The sequence below is a fragment of the Arachis hypogaea genome, chromosome 5 (assembly GCF_003086295.3).
Source record: "Arachis hypogaea cultivar Tifrunner chromosome 5, arahy.Tifrunner.gnm2.J5K5, whole genome shotgun sequence".
NCBI lineage: Eukaryota > Viridiplantae > Streptophyta > Magnoliopsida > Fabales > Fabaceae > Arachis > Arachis hypogaea.
This window is the reverse complement of record NC_092040.1, coordinates 102,188,887-102,213,455: the sequence shown is the minus strand read 5'-3', so window position 1 is coordinate 102,213,455 and position 24,569 is coordinate 102,188,887. Positions and strand designations below refer to the sequence as shown.

At 30.6% G+C, this 24,569-nt stretch overlaps 2 protein-coding genes across 9 annotated transcripts; both read right to left on the bottom strand.

The window, feature by feature from the left end:
• Positions 1 to 12,142: 12,142 nt before the first annotated feature.
• Positions 12,143 to 15,549, bottom strand: LOC112802341 (uncharacterized). 2 transcript variants are annotated; one of them, XM_072237652.1, is made up of 3 exons: positions 15,316 to 15,549; positions 13,692 to 15,245; positions 12,143 to 12,449 (listed from the first exon to the last, which is right to left on the bottom strand). In XM_072237652.1, exon 2 carries the CDS (start codon positions 15,195 to 15,197, stop codon positions 13,701 to 13,703), a length of 1,497 nt encoding a protein of 498 aa, XP_072093753.1. In that variant the 5' UTR covers positions 15,198 to 15,245; positions 15,316 to 15,549; the 3' UTR covers positions 12,143 to 12,449; positions 13,692 to 13,700. The 2 variants fall into 2 exon arrangements, with proteins under 2 accessions (XP_072093753.1, XP_025701293.1); XM_025845508.3 differs by having other exon boundaries at positions 13,692 to 15,548.
• A 4,633-nt stretch (positions 15,550 to 20,182) lies between these two features.
• LOC112802342 (uncharacterized) lies at positions 20,183 to 23,971 on the bottom strand. Of its 7 annotated transcripts, XR_011882352.1 has the most exons (4): positions 23,692 to 23,922; positions 22,059 to 23,603; positions 20,741 to 20,927; positions 20,183 to 20,621 (listed from the first exon to the last, which is right to left on the bottom strand). XR_011882352.1 is itself a non-coding variant. In XM_025845512.3 (3 exons), the coding sequence occupies exon 2, from the start codon at positions 23,562 to 23,564 to the stop codon at positions 22,068 to 22,070; it is 1,497 nt and encodes a 498-aa protein (XP_025701297.1). In that variant the 5' UTR covers positions 23,565 to 23,603; positions 23,692 to 23,922; the 3' UTR covers positions 20,183 to 20,927; positions 22,059 to 22,067. The 7 variants fall into 7 exon arrangements, 3 of the variants coding, with proteins under 3 accessions (XP_025701297.1, XP_072093754.1, XP_025701295.1); XR_003202312.3 differs by having other exon boundaries at positions 20,719 to 20,927; positions 22,059 to 23,930; XR_003202314.3 differs by having other exon boundaries at positions 22,059 to 23,930.
• Positions 23,972 to 24,569: the final 598 nt, after the last annotated feature.

Sequence of the window (24,569 nt, the reverse complement as noted above, 5' to 3'; positions counted from 1 at the left end):
CATTTAAGTAATAATGCATAATTATACTAATTGAGAAAAATATCTTTATTATAGTTATATAAAATCAATACTTAATGCATTATTAAACTACTTATCAATTATCAATCCAAAATATAATAATAATAATAATAATAATAATAATAATAATAATAATAATAATAATAATAATAATAATAATAATATGATAATTATATGATAATGGCACCGGTTATTAATAACCAATTTATATTTCTCTAAATAAATTTATTTTAGAAAAATATCTTTATTATAATTATATTATAATATTATAATTAATATTTAATGAATAATGCATAATTATATTAATTTAAGAAAATATCTTTATTATCTATCTATTTTATTCTATTATATAAAAATCAAATTTTTGCACTTAATGATGAAACTGATGTGACATATTTTTAAGGTATTTCCTAATCTATTTCATTTAATTTGTTAAAGCAAATCAATTATAATTAATTATATCAATTAATTATTTTGATTAGACATTCAAATCTCACCATTTATTATAATTTATATGAATTGATTAATTATAATTAATTATATTAATTAATTAATTTAGTTAATTATATTAATTATTTGATTTGATTGGAGTAAATATAAAATTATTTAATAAATAATAAATATAATAACGAAATATATGAATTAATTTAATTAGTTTATTTTTCACAATACCATCTATTTATACAAGATCAAATATTTTTTACTCATTCGCTATTTTCTCTTTCTCTCTCTTCCTTCCTCCCTCCTTCCATCGCCCTCTCTTTCTCGTGTTTAGGGTACAATTTTTTGTAATTTATTTATTTTTTTATTTTTTTATCTTTATTTATACATTTTATTTTATTTTTATTTTTTTAAATTTTTTGTTTATTTTAATTGCTGCTTTTTTTTGTTGTGATTCACAATTAATATATATATATATATATATATATATATATATATATATATATATATATATATATATATATTGTTCGTGTATGTGGTTTATATGTTAATGTTTTTATTGATTCTCTTTATTATTTTTTTGTGTCTCTTTGTTGCTCTTTATTTTAATTAGGGATGTCAATAGAGTAGGGTGGGGGCGGCGGATGCCTCCCTACTCTCCATCCCCACCCCCAGATTTGCTTCCCGTCCTCGTCCTCGTTCTCCGTCGTGGGAGAATATTGCTCCACATCCCCATTTTTCACAGGGCCCCATTCCCTGCAGGGACCCCATTCCCCATCTATCTGATAGTTCTAACTAATTATTAATTTTCATATGAATAGAGTTACAAGTATCTATCATATATAAAAACAGCAAGATTTTATACAAAACAACGCAGTAGAAAAATGCAACAACGAGCCAGAGGACAGAGCAGTGGACGAGGTGAGAGACGCGATAACAGAGAGGAGAATGGACACGATGGCAGAATTACGAAAAGGAACGTCACAAATAGAGATCACGACGCGGTTGTGTGTGTGTGTGTGTGTGTGTGTGTGTGTGTGTGTGTGTGTGTGTGTGTGTGTGTGTGTGTGAAATTACTAAAAAACATATATAAAAAATATACTATTAAGGACAATTCAGTAAATTTATAAATTTCGGAAATTAGGGGGACGGGGCAGGATCCCCACTCGAGTCTCCGCGCCTACCTCGGAGAAATTTTGTCACCGTCCGTATCTCCGCGGAAAAACAGTCGGATCCCATTCGGGGCCGTTCCCGCAGGAATTCCCACGTCTCAGAGAGTTTTGCCATTCCTAATTTTAATTATATTCATTAATTTCTCTGTATTGATGCTCCTTTTATTTGAAATATCATAACAATTTAGAGTGTATGTTGTGACCCATGTGATATTTGTTAATTTTGTGTATCTTTTAGAATGGTTTATGTTATAATGTGTTTAAAGAGTTGACTTAAAATTATAATATGATATATAAATTTATAATATGATTTATAATATGCTAAAATATTAAGACATTATCATATAGATATTTTTTATTTGTCCATTAGATTCAACTATATAGGATCTTGAAAATTATGCAATTATGTAATTAGTTATTTTTTGATATAATCATTGTATTGACAATTTATAGTAGTGAAACTATTTTCATTATTAATATTTATAAATATGCTATTATTTGTATAATTAATTGAATCATCTTATTCGTTTACATTTAATTCTATTGAATTAATTATTCAAGGTGTCATCGCTATTTTTATTTTTAAAATTTTTTTTAATATTATTTAACAATTCTAAAAACATAATAACAATTAAAAAAGACAGAACAAAAAAATTTTTAATGTAAAAATAGAGTAAAAAGAATAAATTTATTTAATAATTTTTTCAAGATATATATTTTTTTATAGATAATTATTGCAAGGTATGAAAAATTATTAAATTCTAACAATAATTATTAAGGATAAATGATTATTATAATTAAAAATAATGTCAATTTAAATGATATACAAAACAACGCAGTAGAAAAATGCAACAGCGAGCCAGAGGACAGAGCAGTGGACGAGGTGAGAGACGCGACAACAGAGAGGAGAATGGACACGATGGCAGAATTACGAAAAGGAACGTCACAAATAGAGATCACGACGCGGTGAGGGTGATGGTACGGTGACCTATGACGATGCGGTGAGAAGGGAGAGTGGAGAGGGGGTGGCTACAGAGAGGTTGGATAGAGTATGGACAACGTTAGAGATCTCTGAATTGAAAAAAGGGTATATATATATATATATATATATATATATATATATATATATATATATATATATATATATATATATATATGTGTGTGTGTGTGTGTGTGTGTATGTGTGTGTGAAATTACTAAAAAATATATATAAAAAATATACTATTAAGGACAATTCAGTAAATTTATAAATTTCGGAAATTAGGGGGGACGGGGCAGGGATCCCCACTCGAGTCTCCGCGCCTACCTCGGAGAAATTTTGTCCCCGTCCGCATCTCCGCGGAAAAAATTTTCCACAGTCGGATCCCATTCGGGGCCGTTCCCGCAGGGATTCCCACGTCTAAGAGAGTTTTGCCATTCCTAATTTTAATTATATTCATTAATTTCTCTGTATTGATGCTCCTTTTATTTGAAATATCGTAACAATTTAGAGTGTATATTGTGACCCATGTGATATTTGTTAATTTTGTGTATCTTTTAGAATGGTTTATGTTATAATGTGTTTAAAGAGTTGACTTAAAATTATAATATGATATATAAATTTATAATATGATTTATAATATGCTAAAATATTAAGACATTATCATATAGATATTTTTTATTTGTCCATTAGATTCAACTATATAGGATCTTGAAAATTATGCAATTATGTAATTAGTTATTTTTTGATATAATCATTGTATTGACAATTTACAGTAGTGAAACTATTTTCATTATTAATATTTATAAATATGCTATTATTTGTATAATTAATTGAATCATCTTATTCATTTACATTTAATTCTATTGAATTAACTATTCAAGGTGTCATTGCTATTTTTATTTTTAAAAATTTTTTTAATATTATTTAACAATTCTAAAAACATAATAACAATTAAAAAAGACAGAACAAAAAATTTTTTAATGTAAAAATAGGGTAAAAAGAATAAATTTATTTAATAATTTTTTCAAGATATATATTTTTTATAGATAATTATTGCAAGGTATGAAAAATTATTAAATTCTAACAATAATTATTAAGGATAAATGATTATTATAATTAAAAATAATGTCAATTTAAATGATATACAAATAAACCATACCAAACATAATAACTTAAAAGGATTACTTTTGAAAGAATATAGTTTATGATATTTTATTTTTTATTATTTATTAAAAAAACATAATTATATACTTAACGATATTTATTTTTTAAATTCACTATATATATAATTTTATTCTTTTTTTTTTGACAAAATTTTACTCATGATGGTAATTCTTCTAATGGTGTAAATGCGGATATTTTTACTTTTTGATATAATCGATATATTATTAATAATGAATAGTAATTAATTCCTCATATTTTTAATTAAAGCATTTTGACGATAGTTTCTATTTATAGATATTAATGGATGATTATTTCTTTAAAAATAAAATGCATTATAATTTTTGGTTATTTCATAATTAACAATAATACTTGATTATTTTTTTAAAAATAAATTACATTAAAATTTTAGGTTATTTCACAATAATAATTAATGTTCATAATATTGAATTATTCTAATTTTTTTATTTTTTATCGTTAGTAGTTAATCCCAAATTAAAAAAATTATATTGAATTATTGAATAGTCCAAATATAACCAGAGTTAATTTAGTTTATTTGTTTATTAATATAATTGATTAAAAGCATAAATGATAAATAAGACAAGCAAATAATTATAAAAATATAATGTTAGTAATTACTTAAAATAGATGGTTTGGATAAGATAAACCCGTATGAGATTGTAGAGATGGTCACTGAAGATTATATCTTCGATGAGAATTCCATGGAGCATATGGAGAGCCACCAGACTCCCTTCACTCCAAATCCAGTCATAGATGTCTCTCTAGAAGAATACGATGAATGGTGTAGGCCGTAGAAGCAAGCACTCGTCACCAAACCTCTAGGAAAAAATCTAAATCTTCAAACAATGAAGAGATGGATAAATAAGAGATGAACGAAGAAAGAAGCGATTCGAATAATGAATCTTGTGAGAAGATACTTTCTAGTTTGTTTCTCGAGCCAAAGGATTATTCTCATGCCTTATTCGAGGGTTCCTAGATAATTGCTGATTACTACATTTTGGTGCAAAGATGAAGACCCTGTTTATTTTTCAAGAATGTGAGTTCTAAAAAGTGGCAGTCTGAGTAAGAATACCTAATCTTCCAACAGAATTATATAATAGGTATTTTCTATGAAAAGTAAAAAAAAATATTTGAAACGTTGTTAAAAGTGAATGAGCACGCATCTATACATTCAAGGGGTAAATTTGTTCATATTTGCATGGAAATTTATTTGAGAAAAAAAATTGGTGCCAACATCCACAGCTTTAAAAAAGGGATTCTGGCTTAAATACAAAGTCCTTCACCAAATCTGCTTCAAATGTGAAAGATATGGACACAAGAGTGATGTATGTCCTGAAACAACGAGAAATGCTACGGAAAACAGCCAGAATCAGGCAGCAACAACACATAAGACTGGCCAGAACACCAACTGCGTAGCCGTAGATCAGAACCAGACAACTCAAAAAATTTAGGGTGACCAAATCAGGAAAGATATCAATGTTACAGATCTTCAGGAATTGATAGAATCAGAGGATAGTACTACTAATAATAGTAACAAACAATAATCTGGAGCCAAAATTTCAGGAATAAAATAAGATATTTATGAGAAAAGTTCTTATGCCCCGTTGATGGTTGTCAACAAGCCTCCAAGAAGATACAAACAAGGATCAGAAAATATAAATGGGGAGAATAAAAAAGACAACTTCAATACCAAATTTGATGCTCTACAAGGAGTGGAGAAAGATCAGGCAAGAGAAGAAAATAAAAGAAACATCAATCAGGCAAGTCAAAGGAGTAGATTACAAAAGAAAGAGGGTTTTTCTAAAGCAAACCAGCCTCACAACATGCTGGACACCAGAAACCAAAGTCAGAAAGGAACACCAAAATTAAACCCTCCAAACAAAAACACAAAAGGAAAGGGCCCAGAAAATCCCAAAAAATAGAACCAAGATAATTAGAATCCAGGTAGCAACAATCAAAACAAAAAAAGCTATCATTGTTGTGAAAGCCAGCCAACACTCGCATGAGACTAACAAAAAAGATCAAAACTAAAGACATCAGGAATACTGGAGGCAGTTCAATAGACTGACCAAGGAAGTCTACCTAAGTCACAAAGAAGGAAATTATATTCCTACAAATAGTTCTAGCAATGCAATATCAGGTGCTCTTATCGCAAAAATCATGGGTGGAGAAACTTCAGCACAAGACAACGAATATTACAAAGATAGACTGCCAGAAGATGGGAATATGAGCAGTGAAGCTAATAGAATGACTATCGATATGAATAAAATTGAAGAATCTACTCTGGAAATGCTAAGGAACCAAAGGACATAGAAGCCTAGACTGAACTTCTCTGAACCAGGGAGTTTTTTTTCTTCTATATCTCCATGATTAAATTTTTCTTGTTTTATTGTTATCCATGAATATTTTAACTTGGAATTGTCGAGGAGCCTCGGCTAAAGGCTTCAAATCTATTGTTAATGACCTTATGATCAAATATGGAACTGATTTCTGTGTATTGTTAAAAACCCATGTCTCAGGTCTGAAAGCAAAATCAATTATTAGAAAATTGAGATTTAACTCTTGGTGCATTAGTGATGCAGAAGGATATTCCAAGGGTATCTCGTGTCTCTGAAAACAGAATTCTTAAAAAATTAAGCCGCTGCTCATTCATAGGCAACTTATTCACCTTGAAGTCCAGTGGCAAAATAGCGATCCTTGGTTCTATACAGCAGTTTATGAAAGTCTGAGAGTGGGGGGACGGAACGAACTCTGGACCAAGTTAAAAGATATTGCCATTACTTTAAGTGGTCCTTGGTGCCTAGGAGGGGACTTCAACTCTATTCTCTCCCTAAACGACACAGGAGGATCCTCTAACCTATCTCTTGATACTGATAAATTTAATGATTGTTTAATTTATTGTGAGCTTAAAAATTTAGCTTTTACTGGACCCCTTTCACTTGGCAAAGGGGTAATATTAAGAGAATACTTGACCGTTTTTTAAGTAACGTAAATTTTTCTGATGATTTTTCAAATGTTTGTGTTAAGCACTTACCCAAACTGAAATCAGATCATTTTCCCATTTTGTTGGATTTTCGTTTGGCTTATAGGGATGAAGGACCTAAACCCTTCAAATTCCTTGCCTATTGGGTTCTACATGAAGATTACAATAATTTGATTAAAAATAGTTGGCTGGAAGAAAATAATTTTTTTACATAATATGACAAGTTTCATTAAGAAGGCGAAGATATAGAATAAAAAGGTCTTTGGAAATATTTTCAAGAAAAATAAATGGATCCTCTTAAGGCTGGAAGGCATCAACAATAAACGTTCTTTTAATCACAATTCTTTTTTGGATAAACTACAAAAAAAACTGTGAAAGGAGTATGAATTTATAGCGATTCAAAAGGAAACATATTGGCAACAAATATCTAGATGTGACACAATTTTTTTTGGGGACAAGAACTCGAAATACTTTCACTTAAAGGCTGATGGGAGAAGGAAGAGGAATGGAATAACCGCCCTTAAAAGTGAAGATGGAGATTGGGTGGAAGATGTGAAAATGTTAAAGAATTAGGGTGTCAATTTCTTTAAGACTCTTTATTGTTCTAATTTTGTTTCTAATTCCTTTGGTATTTCTAATCAGTTCCCCAGATTGCAGGAAACAGATTATGAAGAGATTGTAAGAGAGATGACAAATGAGAAAATTAAAAATATTGTTTCCTCTATGGGTAGCTGGAAGGCACCCGAAAATGACAGCTTCCCAGCAAAATTTTATCAACAAGTATGGGATGTGGTGGCTACCTCTTTCATAGACTGGGTGAAAGGAGTTTTCAGAGAACCAAACAATATTAGAGAAATTAACAAGATTCTAATTGCCTTAATTCCTAAGATCTCTTCGGTGAAAAATTTTGGGCATTTTAGGCCCATTAGTCTATGTAACGTCTGTTATAAGTTTGTAACTAAAATTATTGCTTTAAGACTGAAAAAGTTTATGCCCACACTTATCTCTAACACCCAATCTAGTTTTGTGCCTGGCAGGATGAGCGCAGACAATATATTAGTAGCTCAAGAGGTGGTTCACACTATGAGAAATAAAAAAATATGGAAAGGATTTTACGGCTATAAAAATTCACTTAAAAAAATTTCATGATAGGCTAAACTGGGCTTTTATAATGGACACTCTTAAGGATGCATGAATTCTAAAGAATATCACTAAAGTAGTCAGCTACTGCATATCAACGACTTCAATGAATATTCTTTGGAATGGCTCTCCTTCAGAGACCTTCAGGCTTACCAGAGGAATTCGTCAGGGAGACCCTTTATCCCCTTATATTTTTGTTCTTTGTATTGAATGCTTATCTCACTTGATAAATAAATTAATTCATGACAAAAAATGGGAACCTATGATGCTTTCAAGGGGTGGACCTAACATTTCTCATCTCTGTTTGGCAGATGACCTAGTACTTTTTATACTAAAGTAGATATGAAGCAAGTCCGGATCATCAAGAATGCTCTCTCTCTTTTTTGTGATTGTTCAGGTCAGAAGGCCAATCTCGAGAAGTCTTGTATTTTCTTATCTAGCAACGTCAGCCATAACACTAGACATCTTTTGAGTCAAGATTTAGGAATCAACCTCACAGTTAACTTGGGAAAGTATTTGGAAGTTTCACTCATTCACGAACGGTGCAACAAACAACACTTTCAGTTTATCATTGACAAGATGCAAAGCAAGCTATCTAGCTGGAACAGGAAAACTCTCTCCTTAGCTGGAAGATGGACGCTCATACAGTTGGTTCTTGTAACTATTTCAAGCTATTGCATGCAGACCATGAAGATCCCAGCAGTAGTGTGTCGAAAAGTTGACAAGATTTGTAGACTTTTTATGGGGAAGCAGCGAAAAGGAAAGAAAAATACATAGCATATGCAAGCCCAAAGAGAAAGGTGGGTTAGGTTAGAGAAAGGCTCAGGATTCAAACTCACTCTTCCTCGTGAAACTCTCTTGGGAACTAATTCACGACAAAGACAAGCTTTGGGTGAAAGTCATGAGAGCCAAATATGACTGCGGTGAAGATATCTTGCCAAAGGTTCAGCATAGATCAGGTAGCTCACATGCCTGGGTCGGAATTAATAAGGTCTGGGAGAAATTCAAAATCAATTTCATCTGGAAGTTTGGAGATGGGAATAAAGCCCTTTTTTGAGGAAACAATGGATCCCTGGATTCACTAATCTGAAAGAAGTGGCCTTAACTAATCTAGAAGAGGATAAACTCAATGAAAAGGTTGCAACTATGTCACCGAAAATGGTGACTGGGATTGGGAAGCCCTGAATCATGTTTTACCCGAAGAGGTCATAGATATTCTACATACAATCAAAGCTCCTAATTTGCAAATCGGGAAAGATTCTATCAGTTGGATGTCCTGTCCAAATGGTGTTTTTTTTATTAAATCAGCCTATGAAACTTTTTGTATTGAAGATGGAGAAGAGCATACTCTATACAAACAGATTTGGAAAGCCAAATTGCCACAAAGACTTAGATCTTTTTGCTGATTACTCACTCATGAGGCATTGTTGACAAATCATAAAAGAAGAAGGAGAGGACTTACCGAAGATGGCAACTGCCCAAGATGCCAAGGAGAAGAAGAGACTTTGCTCTATACATTGTGTGACTGCTCTTTTATCCGCATTGTTTGGAATAGCATTGTCAATAGTAGTTTATAACAAGAGTTTTTTACCCTTTCTTATTCAGAATGGATTAAAAATAACGTGAGTAAACATACCCCATCCCAAGATGGTACTCCGTGGACCATCACTTTTGTGACAACCTGCGACTTAGCTTGGCAATGCAGAAAGGAATTAGTGTTTAGCAACCTAAATACCCAGAATAATAAGATGCATCACAAGATTAGGAACTTGGCAGAGAACTACAACCACATTCTGGATATCACAGAGCAGAATAAAAGAACACTTCGTCTTATTAGAACAGTCTTGATTGGGTGAAAGTCGCCGAAAAGAGGATGGGTCAAGCTCAGCGTTGATGGTTCTGTATTTCAACCTGATAGCAAAGGAGCCACTAGGGGCATAATCAGAGACTCCAAAGGATGATTCATCGCAAGATTCAGTATGAACATTGAAAAATGTACAATTACTATAGTTGAGCTTTGGGGTTTTTTTATAGGAATGAAATTAGCAGTAGATTTGTATATCCCTTACCTGGAAATTGAATCTGACCCGAGATGTGCTATTAATCTCGTCCAGAGTACGACGGTTGAGACTCACGTTAGAACTTTCCTGGTGAGGTCGATCAAGGAGTTGTTGATAAAACCGCAAAAAATGGTGATTCGGCATATCTTTAAAGAAGTGAATCAATGTGTTGATGCTCTAACCAAATATGGGCAAGGAATGTAGAAAGGGGCCATGCTGTTCAAAGAAGTTCCAACTATAATGGTTCTCTTGATGAAAACTGATGAGCATAGAATGAAGTTCTGCAGAACCACTCTTGTTTAGTGTTTTCCTTTTTCCTGGGCTTTAGCCCATTTTATATCAAAGAATAAAAAAGTATTAGTACTCTTCCTCCTTCCCTTTCCTCTTTTAATATCACAAGTTGCACAACTTAACGCAATATTTGTCTTGTTTCACATGAAAATATGAATATTGATTGTTTTTATAATTTTTTTCTTTTTATTTTCATAGTAACATTTTCATTATTATATCTTTTTTCTTGGTTTAAAAATTTAACAACCGAGAAATTGCATTTTCCATTGAAAGATTTATAATCAAATTAAGAGAACAAAACCATTATAGCTATAAACCTACTAAGTAAACAAATTAAAACAAATAGATGAACATTTTATAGTTTGTGGAATTGTTCCCTATTATATTATCCTCGCATTCACCCACTCAACATATACCTTCTATAATGTTCACCAAGTTGTGTACTTGTGTTGAGCTTTCGCACAATGTAGTTGAAACCTTGAATTAATAACATAATGTCCTCATACTTTCCCTTCTTCAAATTTTGTTCACTTAATGGATGGCTTGGTTTTAACCTTCAACTTGCTGTTTTATTTTTATTGCAATAAAAAGCCCACCAGTATCAGCCTATCAGGCAAATCATCAACCAATACTATTGTATTTGAAGCATTGAAATTTTCATGTTTGAAAAAAAAAGCATTGAAATTTTAAAATATTAGTTGAACAAGTTAAATAAAATTTAAGCAATTTTAAAGTAATTTATTTATGACAAATATATTTATCTAAAGTAAATTTTCAAAATTATTTATAAAAAAATAGAAAAAATATCATACTTTTAGATTTGAAAACAACTAAATCCTCTTAAAATAAATGACGAAAAATTAGCACAATCTTTTTATGGATAATTTATACAAGATAAAAATATTATTTTGGACCTTAAAGTTTCAGTTACATTTTAATTTAGTTTCTAACACTTAAAAATTATTTTTTTTACAAACATTTTATTTCATTCTATTTTAATCTTTTGGTCGAAATTAAAAATTTTTCCAAAAATATTATTTTCTCTCTATTATTGTCTTCTTATTTCTTTTATTCTTCTGTTACTTTTATTTTTAAATCATTAGAACCAAATAAATATGTTTGGAAATAAAACACCAAACATTAGAACTAGAATTAGAACTTAACTTAAATGTTAGAATTATAAGAGTACTTACGGATACAAATACAAAGTGATAAATATATCTATATTTTTTTATTAATGCATAGTAGTGAATAAATGTATCCAATACAAATTAATTTATTATTAATTTCAAATCAATTAGTTTGCCAATTGTACATTTATCAGAGACTCATTCATTACATATGTAATAATAAAATTCAAACTACATTTGCTGATTTCAGATATAAAGTTAGACCCTAAAATGTTTGGTCCCCCTGCTGAATCATCAAGTGCAACAAGTATTAGCCATAGCATACATTTGTACAGTTTGTTATAACTTAACATAGTTAGAATCTGAATTAATTATACTAATTAGGTAGACTAGATGCAGAGTTTGTTAGTCAGTCCATCACCTTGTATCCATATATATACAATTGAGTGAGCCAAATTCAATTGGGATTCTTTCACAATCAATAACAACCTAGTTCACTTTCTCACTATTCAGAGTGTTCAACAAGACTTATTCGTTTTGGTGTTCCAAGCTTTTTTGCTTTGTTGGCTGCTGCTCTATTTTAGATTAATAGTCCAACAAAACTTATATATATGAATCTTTGTTTATTTGACGCTGAATTTTTTTTTATTATTGTTATTGGGATGGGGGCTTGCTTGATGAGATTATATTATGAGATTTCATTTCATCAATTGCAACCAAAAGGCATGTACTTAGAGTTATCATAGAGCAATTCAATGATTCTTTAATGCTTTGATCATTTTGTCATATTACAGTATCTTCATCAATGTATTAACATTTTTTTGATGCAAAGAAAGCAGAATAGATTCTGCAGAATTGAAGAAGATAGAATTCTTGAATATGAATTCTATAACAATCTGAATAGTTGAATCACTAGTTCATTACATGTTGTATATAGGGATGGCCAAAAACCTTGAACCCATGGATATCTATTGAGTTTATCCGGAGTTTTAACGGAACTCGCAAAATCCCCACGGGGAGGTACCCGCTCAACGGAAACATGTGAAATTCCTGCGAAGAAGAATTTACTTAAATGCCCTTATACACATAACAAATACGATAAAAATAATAACATAAATTAGTACTATAATGACAAAAAAAATTACATAACATGTATATTATTCGAATAGGTTATGATGGCTGAATAAGTCACGTTGACAAAAAATGATGTAATTGACTTCTGAAATAAAAATTTATCGAACAAAAAATTTTGAAGTAAAGCATGAGTATTAAATTTGAAAAGAACAAAACAAGTACAAAGATGCTGGAGCTATCATACTATTATTGGAGCCCTGAAAGTGTTCGGTATTGTTGAATGATGGTGATAAAAAAATTATTTGGAGAGAAAAATTATGATTGAATGATGACAATCGAAAATTAGGAAGTGGAAGGATATATGCAGGGAAAATTAGTATTTGGAGGCAAAATTAGCCAACACTCAGAATTCTGTATTGTTTCACTTTAACACCCCCATAACAAAACTCCAAGCCAGTAACTTTTCGATCATAACAAATGCTAAAAAACAGAGACTTAGAGACAATGGAATAATGTCTACACAAGAAATAATGAAGTAATTTATCTAAGAATTAACAGAAAAACATTCTCCGAAAAAGTATTTCATAATGTACATATTTTCAGCAGAAGAATTTCCAAGCAATACAACTGAGTAGCATCAATTAAGAAAATGGCCAAAAATCTTGAGATAACTAAACCATATTACTTAGGTTGATGAAAAGAGGGGACATGCATTTTAGAAGGTAGGTTTATTTTTAAGATGGAAGTGAAAACTATATAGCCTAAGAATAAATCCTTAGTACCTATTTAAATTTCCTTTATATATATATATATATATATATATATATATATGGTACCTACAAAGATACGGAAAAATAAGTTGCACAACAGAATAGTAGAGAACAAACAACAAAACAAAATTTTCAATCTTTTTAGTTTTGCTTAATTTTAGCATGATAAATACATGATCTCGTAGAATAACAGTAAAGAACACTCTATTGCTATAAAGAGATCTTAAACACTAAATCTGTAAGCTATAACTAGGAATATCATCTAAAGAATCAATAATGTAGTGGAATGAAAAAGGATGATAGCAATTGCAAAAATCGAAAGTGCAAAATTAATTAATGTTATGACATTGCCAAAGTCCTCTGACCCAACAGACACAGAATTTACAAAACTATGATACATATTCAGCAACAATGAGATGTAATTTCAATTCGAGTTGATGTATCTTACCTTCTTTTATCAATTCAATAAGCCTCTAGCAACCATTTCCCGAAGAAGTTTCTCCGCCATGTCATTCTCATCTTTTTCAAACAAAGCACGAATAACAGTTTCAAAAGTCACAGCATTTGGTAAGCAACCATTGTGTTCCATTTCCGACAGCAGGGCCAATGCTTCTTCAAACAAGCCCTCTCTGCAGAGCCCATTGATCATAATAGTGTATGTCCTCACATTTGGAGGATAGCCTTTCACAGAAAGATCTTTAAAAATCTCTTTTGCAACTACAAGTCTTCCACCTTTGCATAGGCCATCAATAAGTACATTGTACGTGCATATATCTGGATCAATGCCATTCTCTTTCATTTGCTTGAATAACATAAGTGCCTTGTCAACTTGTTTGATATTGAACATCCCATCCAACAAGGAATTGTAAGTGACTACGTTAGCGGGTGGACCTCTTTCGTGCATCTTGACAAGAAGCTCCAAAGCACAAGAGATTCTCTTTGATTTGCTCAAGCCATGAATAAGTGTGCTGTAAGTTACCGTGTTTGGAACCAAGTTCTTGCGACGCATTTCTTCAAAGAGATTCAAGGCTTCATCGACCATTTTACTTTTGCAGAAGCCATTAATCATGATATTGTAACTTTGAACATTGGGTAACACTCTAATTTGGGCCATTGTGTTGAATATATATTTTGCCTTATTTACCTCATTAACCAAACAATATCCATCCATTAAGCTGGTGTAAGTAACCACATTTGGTTTCACACCATGTTTTGCCATTACAGCCAATACACTCTTTGCATCTTTGATCTTTCCTTCCTTGCATAGCCCATCAATCAAAGTATTATAGGTACAAACATCTGGAGTAATGTTTCTAAGCACCATATCACTTAACAAATCAATGGCTTCCTTATATTGACCCTCAAGACACAATCCAAAAATGAGAGAATTGCATGTGATAACATTAGGAGAAACTCCCTTAGCAAGCATTTCAGAAAATAAATGAAAAGCCTGACTTACAAGTGTATCCTTGCAGAGGCTATCAATAATTGCGCTGTACATGAAGACATCAGGAGCAATCCCATACTGTGGGATCTTTCTCAGCACTTGAATAGCAGATGATGTGTGTCCGGTCTTACAGAGCCCATTGATCAACGTCCCATAAGTGACTTGGTCGAAGTGAAATCCATGAGCCAGCACTCTGTCATGAAAGCGCACTGCTTTTTCAACACTACCACAGAGACAGAGACCTTTCAGGATTGTTGTCAATGTTACCGTATTAGGTTGATAATCCATTCTGAAAATCTTGGCCAATACAGAGAAAGCAAGCGTCATACGACCCATGCCGCAACAACAATTAATTACGATGCTCAAAGTAAATAAGTCGGGAGCGATTCCTCTGCCTTGCAATTGCTGAAAAAGGGAAATGGCGGTGGAGAAATGGTTGGTCTTGGCAAGAGATCCCAAAATCTTGGTGAATTGGATGATGGACGGAGGGCGACGCATAGAGAGCATGCGAGTGAAGGAATCAACAGCTTCATCAACTTCACGAAGGGATGGGGGCTGAGAATGAGAGTGAAGGGATGAAGAGGAAGGGAAGGAAAGAAAATTAGGGATTTGGAGAAGAGAATACCTAAAAATGAAAGTGAACCTTGAGGTTGAGGATGACAACATTTTAGTGATTCGCACTTTCGCTGTTGTCTAAGTTTGAGGGAGTTTGCTAACCCTGCGGACATAGTCCTACGGCTCCTACCACCCCCCTTGTCACCGATTTAATCCTAATGAGTAATGACATAAAAATTGGAGGTCTCCAGATTCCACGCCCGTTTTATTTTTATCAACTTTATGAATTGGACCTGGATACCAAATAAATTATAAGGCTTGGGGGAGTAATGGTTTCATTTCATCAATCATCCTGCTCGAGAAAAAAGGTGACCCATCAAATAATAATAATAATAATAATAATAATAATAAAATTTAATTATTTTGTTAGTCTTTATAATTAAATCAAATTTTTAATTAAATTTTTAAATTTTAAAAAATTATAATTAAATTTTTATATTAAATAAAAATTTGTAATTAAATTTTTATTAGTCATTATTTAAAAAATATAATAATTCTAAAATATTTATTTTTAAAATAAATAATATTTTTTAACCAAAAAAATAGAGATGATCTCATTGAAAATTTTAATCTAGTATATGAATTTAATTATAAACTTTTAAATTAATTTAAAGTAAAAATTTGATAAAATTACAAATACCAATACAATAATTAAATATAATAATAATAACAATAAAAGGACATGTAACTCTTAAAAAAGTATAGTGTCCATAGATAATTTTAAGGTTTATGATTTAGAGAATTTGTTGAGTAATATAATATTAAAATAGGTCGAATTAGTGTGTTTGAAGTGATTAGCATCACACTTGTCATAATTTTGTTGGTACACTTAATATATACCTATTTGTAAAATTTTATTCAATTCTATATATTTTTTCGGATACAGTAGAAGACCAAAAATATTTAATATTATACTAAAAAATTTATACTTAAACAATATTCATACTCTAACAATTAATTAGAGTTAATTTTTGTTTATGCCTCTTGATAATTGTTTATTTATATGAAAAAAGCTATCAAACAATGTTGACAAATCATCTTATAATTAAATTCTTATATTAGATAAAAATTTATAATTAGATATTCATTAGTTGTTATCAAGTGCAACAAGCCTCATTCGTTTTGGTGTTCCAAGCTTTTTTATTTTGTTGGCTGCTACTCTATTTTAGATTAATGGTCCAACAAAATTCATGTATATGAATATTTGTTTATTTGATGCTGAAATTATTATTATTATTATTATTATTATTATTATTACTATTGGGATGGGGCTTGCTTGCTTCGATGAGAATATATTATGAGATTTCACGTCATCAATTGCAACCAAAACACATATATTTAGAGTTATCATAGAGCAATTCAATTATTTTTTAATTCTTTGATCATTTTGCCATATTATAGTATCTTCAATATATTAACATTTTTTGAGACAAAGAAAGCAGAATAAATTCTGCAGAATTGGAAGAAGATAGTATTCTTAAACATGAATTCTAAAACAATCTAACTAGTTAAATCGTTATACGGTTGTATATTCGGCCAAAAAAAATTGCAACATAAATATTTGTTGGAATTATCCGTGACTGAAGGCTAACGGGTATCCGCGCGTAAAATTTTCACGGAAATGAGGATTCACCCTGCCAAATAAATAGAATCCGGAGACAGAAATTGAAATTCCTGCTCTACGTGAATGTGACTTTTTTATAAAAAAAATTATTTAAATACCCTTATATACATAACAAATACGATAAAAATAATAATATAGAATTTGTACTATAATGACAAAAGTTACATAACATGTATATGTTATGATGGCTGAATAAGTCACGTTGACAAAAACATAATGTAATTGATTTTTGAAATAAAAATTTAACAAACAAATAATTTTAGGAGTGAATTATCAATCTGGTCACGCTCGTTTTTTAGAATGACAACGCGGTCCTTAGTTATAACTGTTTTTCCGTCAATTCTGAACGAAAAATGCTGACGTGTCAGGTTTAAAAGTGAACAAGGATCTAATTGTCTCTAAATTTAAATTGGTTAGGAATTTATTTGTCCATATTTTTTAAACGAAATCTTTTTCAAATTAATTTTTTATTCATTATATTAATATTCTTTTTCAATAAATTATTGAATATATGGTATAATAAATACAAACTAATTAATAAATTATGCAAATTTAAAAATATTATTTATTATGAAACTAAATAAATAATTCTCAAATATAATTTTTAAATATATAAATAATAAATATTAAAATACGGTTAATAATAATAATCCTATAATATGCTATTAGTATTATGATCTAGATAATTTTCACAATAAATTAAAAACTAATAAACATATTATTTGATATATAATAATTTTTTTTGAGTAATAACAACTTTAATTTTTTATCTCTCTAAACTAAATTAATAATTCTATTTGATATTTTTGCCTAAAATGTATTAGGAGTAGGCTACTAATACTAAATGAAATATATATATATATTATGAAGACTATTTATAAACTCAACAAACTCAAAGCATCAAAAATATTAATAATACATATTGTCATAAAGTTACAGATCGATGAAGATTTATCAATATAAGAATAATGTGGATTGATTAAAATTTTACGTATATTAAAATTCAATTAAATTTACATATATTTTACTCAAAATCAAGTATTATAATCTAGATAATTTTCACAATAAAGTGAAAACTAATAAATACATTATTTGATATATAGTAAAATTTTTCTGTGTAATAACAAATTTAATTTTTTATCTCTTTAGACTAAATTAATAATTCTATATTTCTATTTGATATTTTTGCATTAAATTAATAACCCTAACATCATAAGATCATTATTAATGTATTAACCATTTTTTAATGATTATTATTTATATATTTAAAAATTATATTTGAGAATTAGTTATTTAGTTTCATAATAAATAATATTTTTAAATTTGAATAATTTATTAATTAGTTTATATTTATTATATCATATATTCAATAATTTATTGAAAAAAATATTAATATAATAAGTAAAAAATAATTTAAAAAATATATCATTTAAAAAATAAAGACAAAAAAATCTCTAACCAATTTAAATTTAGAAACAATTAAATCCCTATCTATTTTTAAATATGAGAAATCAGTATTTTCCGTTCAGAATTCACGGAATGGTCACAGGGACCGAATTGTCTCATGAAATAAAGAATAAGGACTGAAGTGGATCGTATTTTTTTTAAGGGATCGCATTATCATTCTAAGAAATGAATAGCGATCAGATTGATAGTTCACTCAAATTTTAAAGTAAAGCATGTGTATTAAATTTGAAAAGAACAAAAAAAGGTCCGAAGATGCTGGAGGTGTAGTATTGGAGTCCTGAAAGTGTTCACCATCGTTGAATGATGGTGATAAAAAAAAATTTATTTGGAGAGAAATTATGATTGAATGATGATCGAAAATTAGGAATTGGAAGGATATGTGCAGGGAAAATTAGGAATTGGAAGGATATGTGCAGGGAAAATTAGGAATTGGAGGCAAAATTAGCGAACACTCAAAATGCAAATTTTTCTTCAGATATCGAACCAAATTTTAGTTTAAAAATAAGTGAAAATGATAGCGATATGATTAAAGATCCTTTGAGAAAATGGAAGCAAACATAGAAAATAAAGCCAAGTAAACTCAATAAGAATGAGATAGATAGGTATTTAGAAGATGATGTAACCAAAGATTTTAATAGATTTGATGTATTGAGGTGGTAGAGAAGAAAAACACTTAAGTATCGTGTTCTCATAACTAGAAATATATTAGTGATTCATGTTTTTTACTGTAATATCTGTTTCTACTTTCTACTATATTGTATTAACTAGACTATATCTAAAGTCACATGACATTATTATTAATTTAATTCAAATTCAATAATATATAAGACAATAATAAACAATATAAATCAAATTCAATAATATAAAAATTAGTTACATGTACAATATAATAACTTCTTATAAATTGATTAGGTGAAACTTAACCTATGATATCTTGCAGGAACTAATACTAGAAAATTAACAATAAACAATAAATTATCATATAATATTGACACAAAATTATCATATAATATTAGTAAATTTTTTATTTACATTTCATAATAAATACTACATATAAAATATACTAGCGGTCACAATTTATGGCGCCAACAATTACCAGCACCAAAAGTTTTAATATAGTTAACCATTTTTTCTTCTGCTCCAAGGTAGAATCGCAACTTTTTAATGACATAACAAAAGTTAAATTACCTATGCCAACAAATGGTAAAACCTGAAAAAAACTGCATTGTAGATTGCATAACGAAAACTGAAAAAAAAAATAAAAAATAAAAAATACTATTCAACTTGAGCTCCCATTTTATATGTCAGTGAAAATGAACAAAGAATTGGTTAACTATATTAAAATTTTTCCTTTCTGTAGAGTCTCAAACAACTCTTGATGACAGAGCCATCTTGTTCTTGATGAACTTGCAATATCCAAAACACATTGTGTATCATATACTCTCACCATAAAGCAAAATTATTCTTTTTGCAGTATCAAATGTTTATTTGGAGTACTGTTTGCTTAAGTCTAAAACTGTTTTATGCAGCACGCACCACACAAAGTTAGAATGGAAGTATATAAATGAAGAACCAAATTATAATGCAAAGATTGGCTTTGCAAAGTTTATAGCAACAGCAATATTTCATCCGTTTGAGATGAAGTGATTTTTGTTTGAGTTTCATGAGAAAAGTGATTTTTGAAGTTTAAAATCTAGTGAGTATGGGTTCAACTAGAAACCAAATAAGTTGAGAAGAATTCTAGTGTCTCACAATTAATTCCGAAGGGGCCAAATACAAATCAAAGTATAAAGGAAAATTCACACTAAAGAGCTTCAACATAGTTTGGGTTAACGTGTAGCCAGTTAAATTTATACATATAACATGGTAGATTGGTATTTACCCATATGTAAATGGAGGACTCTTGGATCAAAAATCAACAAGCATTATCTACAAAGATGTTAATTCCTACTAACTCACAACTAATTTGGGTTAATCAACTCCTAAACGAAAATAAGCAATGGAATCAACAGCTCATTACAGAACAATTCAGTACAGATATTGCACAGAATATTTTACAAACTGAAATTGGGGAAGGGGATGATTCGGTTACCTGGCCAAGAGAGAAAAAGGGTTGCTACACCGTGGCTTCAGGATATTTACTGGCGCACCAGTTCTACCACCCTCCACTCGAACTGATGCCACTCCACTGCCAGCAGAAGAAGCTCTGGACTTCTATTTGGGACCTGAAAGTGCAACCGAAAACAAGAATCTTCCTCTGGAAAGTAATGCACAAGGGGTTGCCGGTGAACCAACAACTCCATGGAAGAATCAGAACAATACCCGCAACCTGTCGAAGATGTACCATGATGGAAGAAACAGTCCAACACTGCATAATTAGCTGGGGTCAGTCATGGTCCACTTGGCTCAGACCCAAAATTGGAGTCCCTGGAAGTCAAACGGACCAAGAAGTATGGCAACAGTGGATGGAGTTACCGAGAAGTTGAAAAGAAGCAGAAATGGCAAGAAGTTATTGAGAGAAGCTGCAAAAACTAATACAAGATCAAAATCAGTTTCATAAATATGAAATATTCAGCAATAAAACTATATCATAGTCCAATTCTGATTGAAAATAAATAAATAAATAAATGCAATAATTATGCAAAGAAATTCACCAAATAAAATCAACTGCAACTCCAAAGAATTCTATATTGTTTCACTTTTAACATTCCCATCTCAAGCACCACGTAACAAAACTCCAAGCTAGTAACCTTTTTTAAAATGCTAATAAACAGAGACAATAGAATAATGTCTACACAAGAAATAACGAGGTAATTTATCTAAGAATTAACAGCAAAACGTTCTCTGAAAAAGTACTTCGTAATGTACATATTTTCAACAGAAACAATTTCCAAGCAATACAACTGAGTAGCATTAATTAAGAAAATGGCCAAAAATTTTGAGATAACTGAACCATATTAACCTTGACTCGATGTTGCTTAGGTTGATGAAAAATGGGGACAGGCATTTTAGAAGGTGGGTTTATTTTTAAGATGGAAGTGAAAACTATATAGCCTAAGAATAAATCCTTATTACCTACTTAAATTTCCTTTTACAACAATTCCCAGAGGATTCAATCAAATAAACAATAGCTCATGGTTGCTTATGATAAAACAGTCATAGGAATTAGTTTGATATATATATATATATATATATATATATATATATATGTATTTGAAATAAGTTGCACAACAGAATACCTACAAAGTTACGGAAAAATAAGTTGCACAACAGAATACCTACAAAGTTACGGAAAAATAAGTTGCACAACAGAATAACAGAGAACAAACAACAAAACAAAATTTTCAATCTTTTTAGTTTTGCTTAGTTTGTAGCATGATAAATATATGATCTCAGAGAATAACAGTAAAGAACACTCGATTGCTATAAAGAGATCTTAAACACTAAATCTGTAAGCTATAACTAGGAATATCAACTAAAGAATCAATAAAGTAGTGGAATTAAAAAGGATGATAGCAATTGCAAAAATCGAAAGTACAAATTTATATTGATGTTATGGCATTGCCAAAGTCTTCTGACCCAACAGACACAGAATTTACAGAACTATGATACAAATTCAGCAACAATGAGATGTAATTTCAATTTGAGCTGATGTATCTTACCTTCTTTTATCAATTCAATAAGCCTCTAGCAACCATTTCCCGAAGAAATTTCTCCGCCATGTCATTCTCATCTTTTTCAAACAAAGCCCGAATAACAGTTTCAAAAGTAACAGCATTTGGTAAGCAACCATTGTGTTCCATTTCCGACAGCAGGGCCAATGCTTCTTCAAACAAGCCCTCTCTGCAGAGCCCATTGATCATAATAGTGTATGTCCTCACATTTGGAGGATAGCCTTTCACAGAAAGATCTTGAAAAATCTCTTTTGCAACTACAAGTCTTCCACCTTTGCATAAGCCATCAATAAGTACATTGTACGTGCATATATCTGGATCAATGCCACTCTCTTTCATTTGCTTGAATAACATAAGTGCCTTGTCAACTTGTTTGATATTGAACATCCCATCCAACAAGGAATTGTAAGTGACTACATTAGCAGGTGGACCTCTTTCGTGCATCTTGACAAGAAGCTCCAAAGCACAAGAGATTCTCTTTGATTTGCTCAAGCCATCAATAAGAGTGCTGTAAGTTACCGTGTCTGGAACCAAGTTCTTGCGACGCATTTCTTCAAAGAGATTCAAGGCTTCATCGACCATTTTACTTTTGCAGAAGCCATTAATCATGATACTGTAACTTTGAACATCGAGTGAAACTCTACTTTGGGCCATTGTGTTGAATATATATTTTGCCTTATTTACCTCATTAACCAAACAATGCCCATCCATTAAGCTGTTATAAGTAACCACATCTGGTTTCACACCAGATTTCGCCATTACAGCCAATAGACTCTTAGCATCTTTGATCTTTCCTTCCTTGCATAGCCCATCAATCAAAGTATTGTAAGTATAAACATTGGGAGTAATGTTTTTAAGCACCATATCACTTAGCAAATCAATAGCTTCCTTAAATTGACCCACAAGACACAATCCAAAAATGAGAGAACTGTATGTGATAACATTAGGATAAATTCCCTTAGCAAGCATTTCAGAATATAAATGAAAAGCATTGCTTAAAAGTGTATCCTTGCACAGACTATCAATAATTGCGCTGTACATTACGACATTAGGAACAATCCCATGCCGTGGGATCTTTCTCAACACTTGAATAGCAGCTGCTGTGTTTCCGGTCTTACAGAGTCCATTGATTAAGGTCCCGTAAGTGACTTCATTAAACTGAAATCCTTGATCCAGCCTTCTCTCATGAAAGTGCAGTGCTTTTTCAACATTACCACTGAGACAGAGACCTTTAATGAGTGTATTCAACGTTATGGTATCCGGCTGAAAACCCATCCTGAAAATCTTGGCCAATACAGAGAAAGCAAGCGCCATACGACCCATGCCGCAACAACAATTAATTACGATGCTCAAAGTATATAAATCGGGAGCGATTCCCTTGGTTTGCAATTGCTGAAAAAGGAAAACGGCGGCGTGGAAATGCTTCGTCTTGGAAAGGGATCCCAAAATCTTGTTAAATTGGATGATGGGAGGAGTACGACGCATAGAGAGCATGCGAGTGAAGGAATCAACAGCTTCGTCAAGCGATTGGGACTGAGAGTGAGAGTGTAGGGATGAAGTTGAAGGGAAGCAAAGACGGAGAGCAAAGTGGGAAACAGAATTTGGGATTTGAAGAGCATACCTCAACATGATTAGTGAGAGTATGGTAAAATTGAATGCGCTGAGTTGACGAGTGCTTCCACGTGAGAGTGAGAATAGTATCAAGCTAGTTCGAAAACGCTGCCGACCATGATATCCTCATATCCAGACTGGACGGTGGAGGTATGAGTCAAAATGGTTTCAATTGAGAGGGATCGCGCCTTCGGGGTTCTGGAGGGACGACAATTTTCACGTTGCAATGTTTATGGTGTGCGATGTGGGCAGGAAGCTGTAGGGTTTAAATGTGAAATGTCTGCTTTGTTAGGTAATGTAACGTAATTGCTATTATTAACTTATGAGAATTACACTTATCAACGTTATAGTTATGGTTAATATTTTTTATCTTATGAATTTGATGCAGAAAGAAATATTTTTTTTATCTTATCAATTTAATGTAAAAAAAATATTTTTTTTATCTTATATGTATTCTTATTTTTTTTATATGTTTTTATTTATGAATGATGACATCAAGAAATTAATGAATTATACCTCAAATAAGTTATAACTCAAATGACATTATTCGAATTCCTCTATTGTTGATTAAAAAAATGATGGCATCAAGAAGTCCCATCAATATTTGATTGGCATATATAAAGGATGTAAAGAAAAGTTTGCACTTATCAAAAATTTATTAAAAGTATTAATATATTAAATTTTTAAATTATTAATTATTTAGAATATTAAATTTGGTATTTAATTATATAGAACACTAAATTTAATATTTATTAATTTTTTAAATTATATTAAAAAAATAAATTAATTTAATATTATTTATTTGTCACTATTGGCATATAAAAGATGAAAAAATAAACCTCCGCCTACTATTAGTAGAGTGAAAAATCTCCTCGCATTTTGTTAATT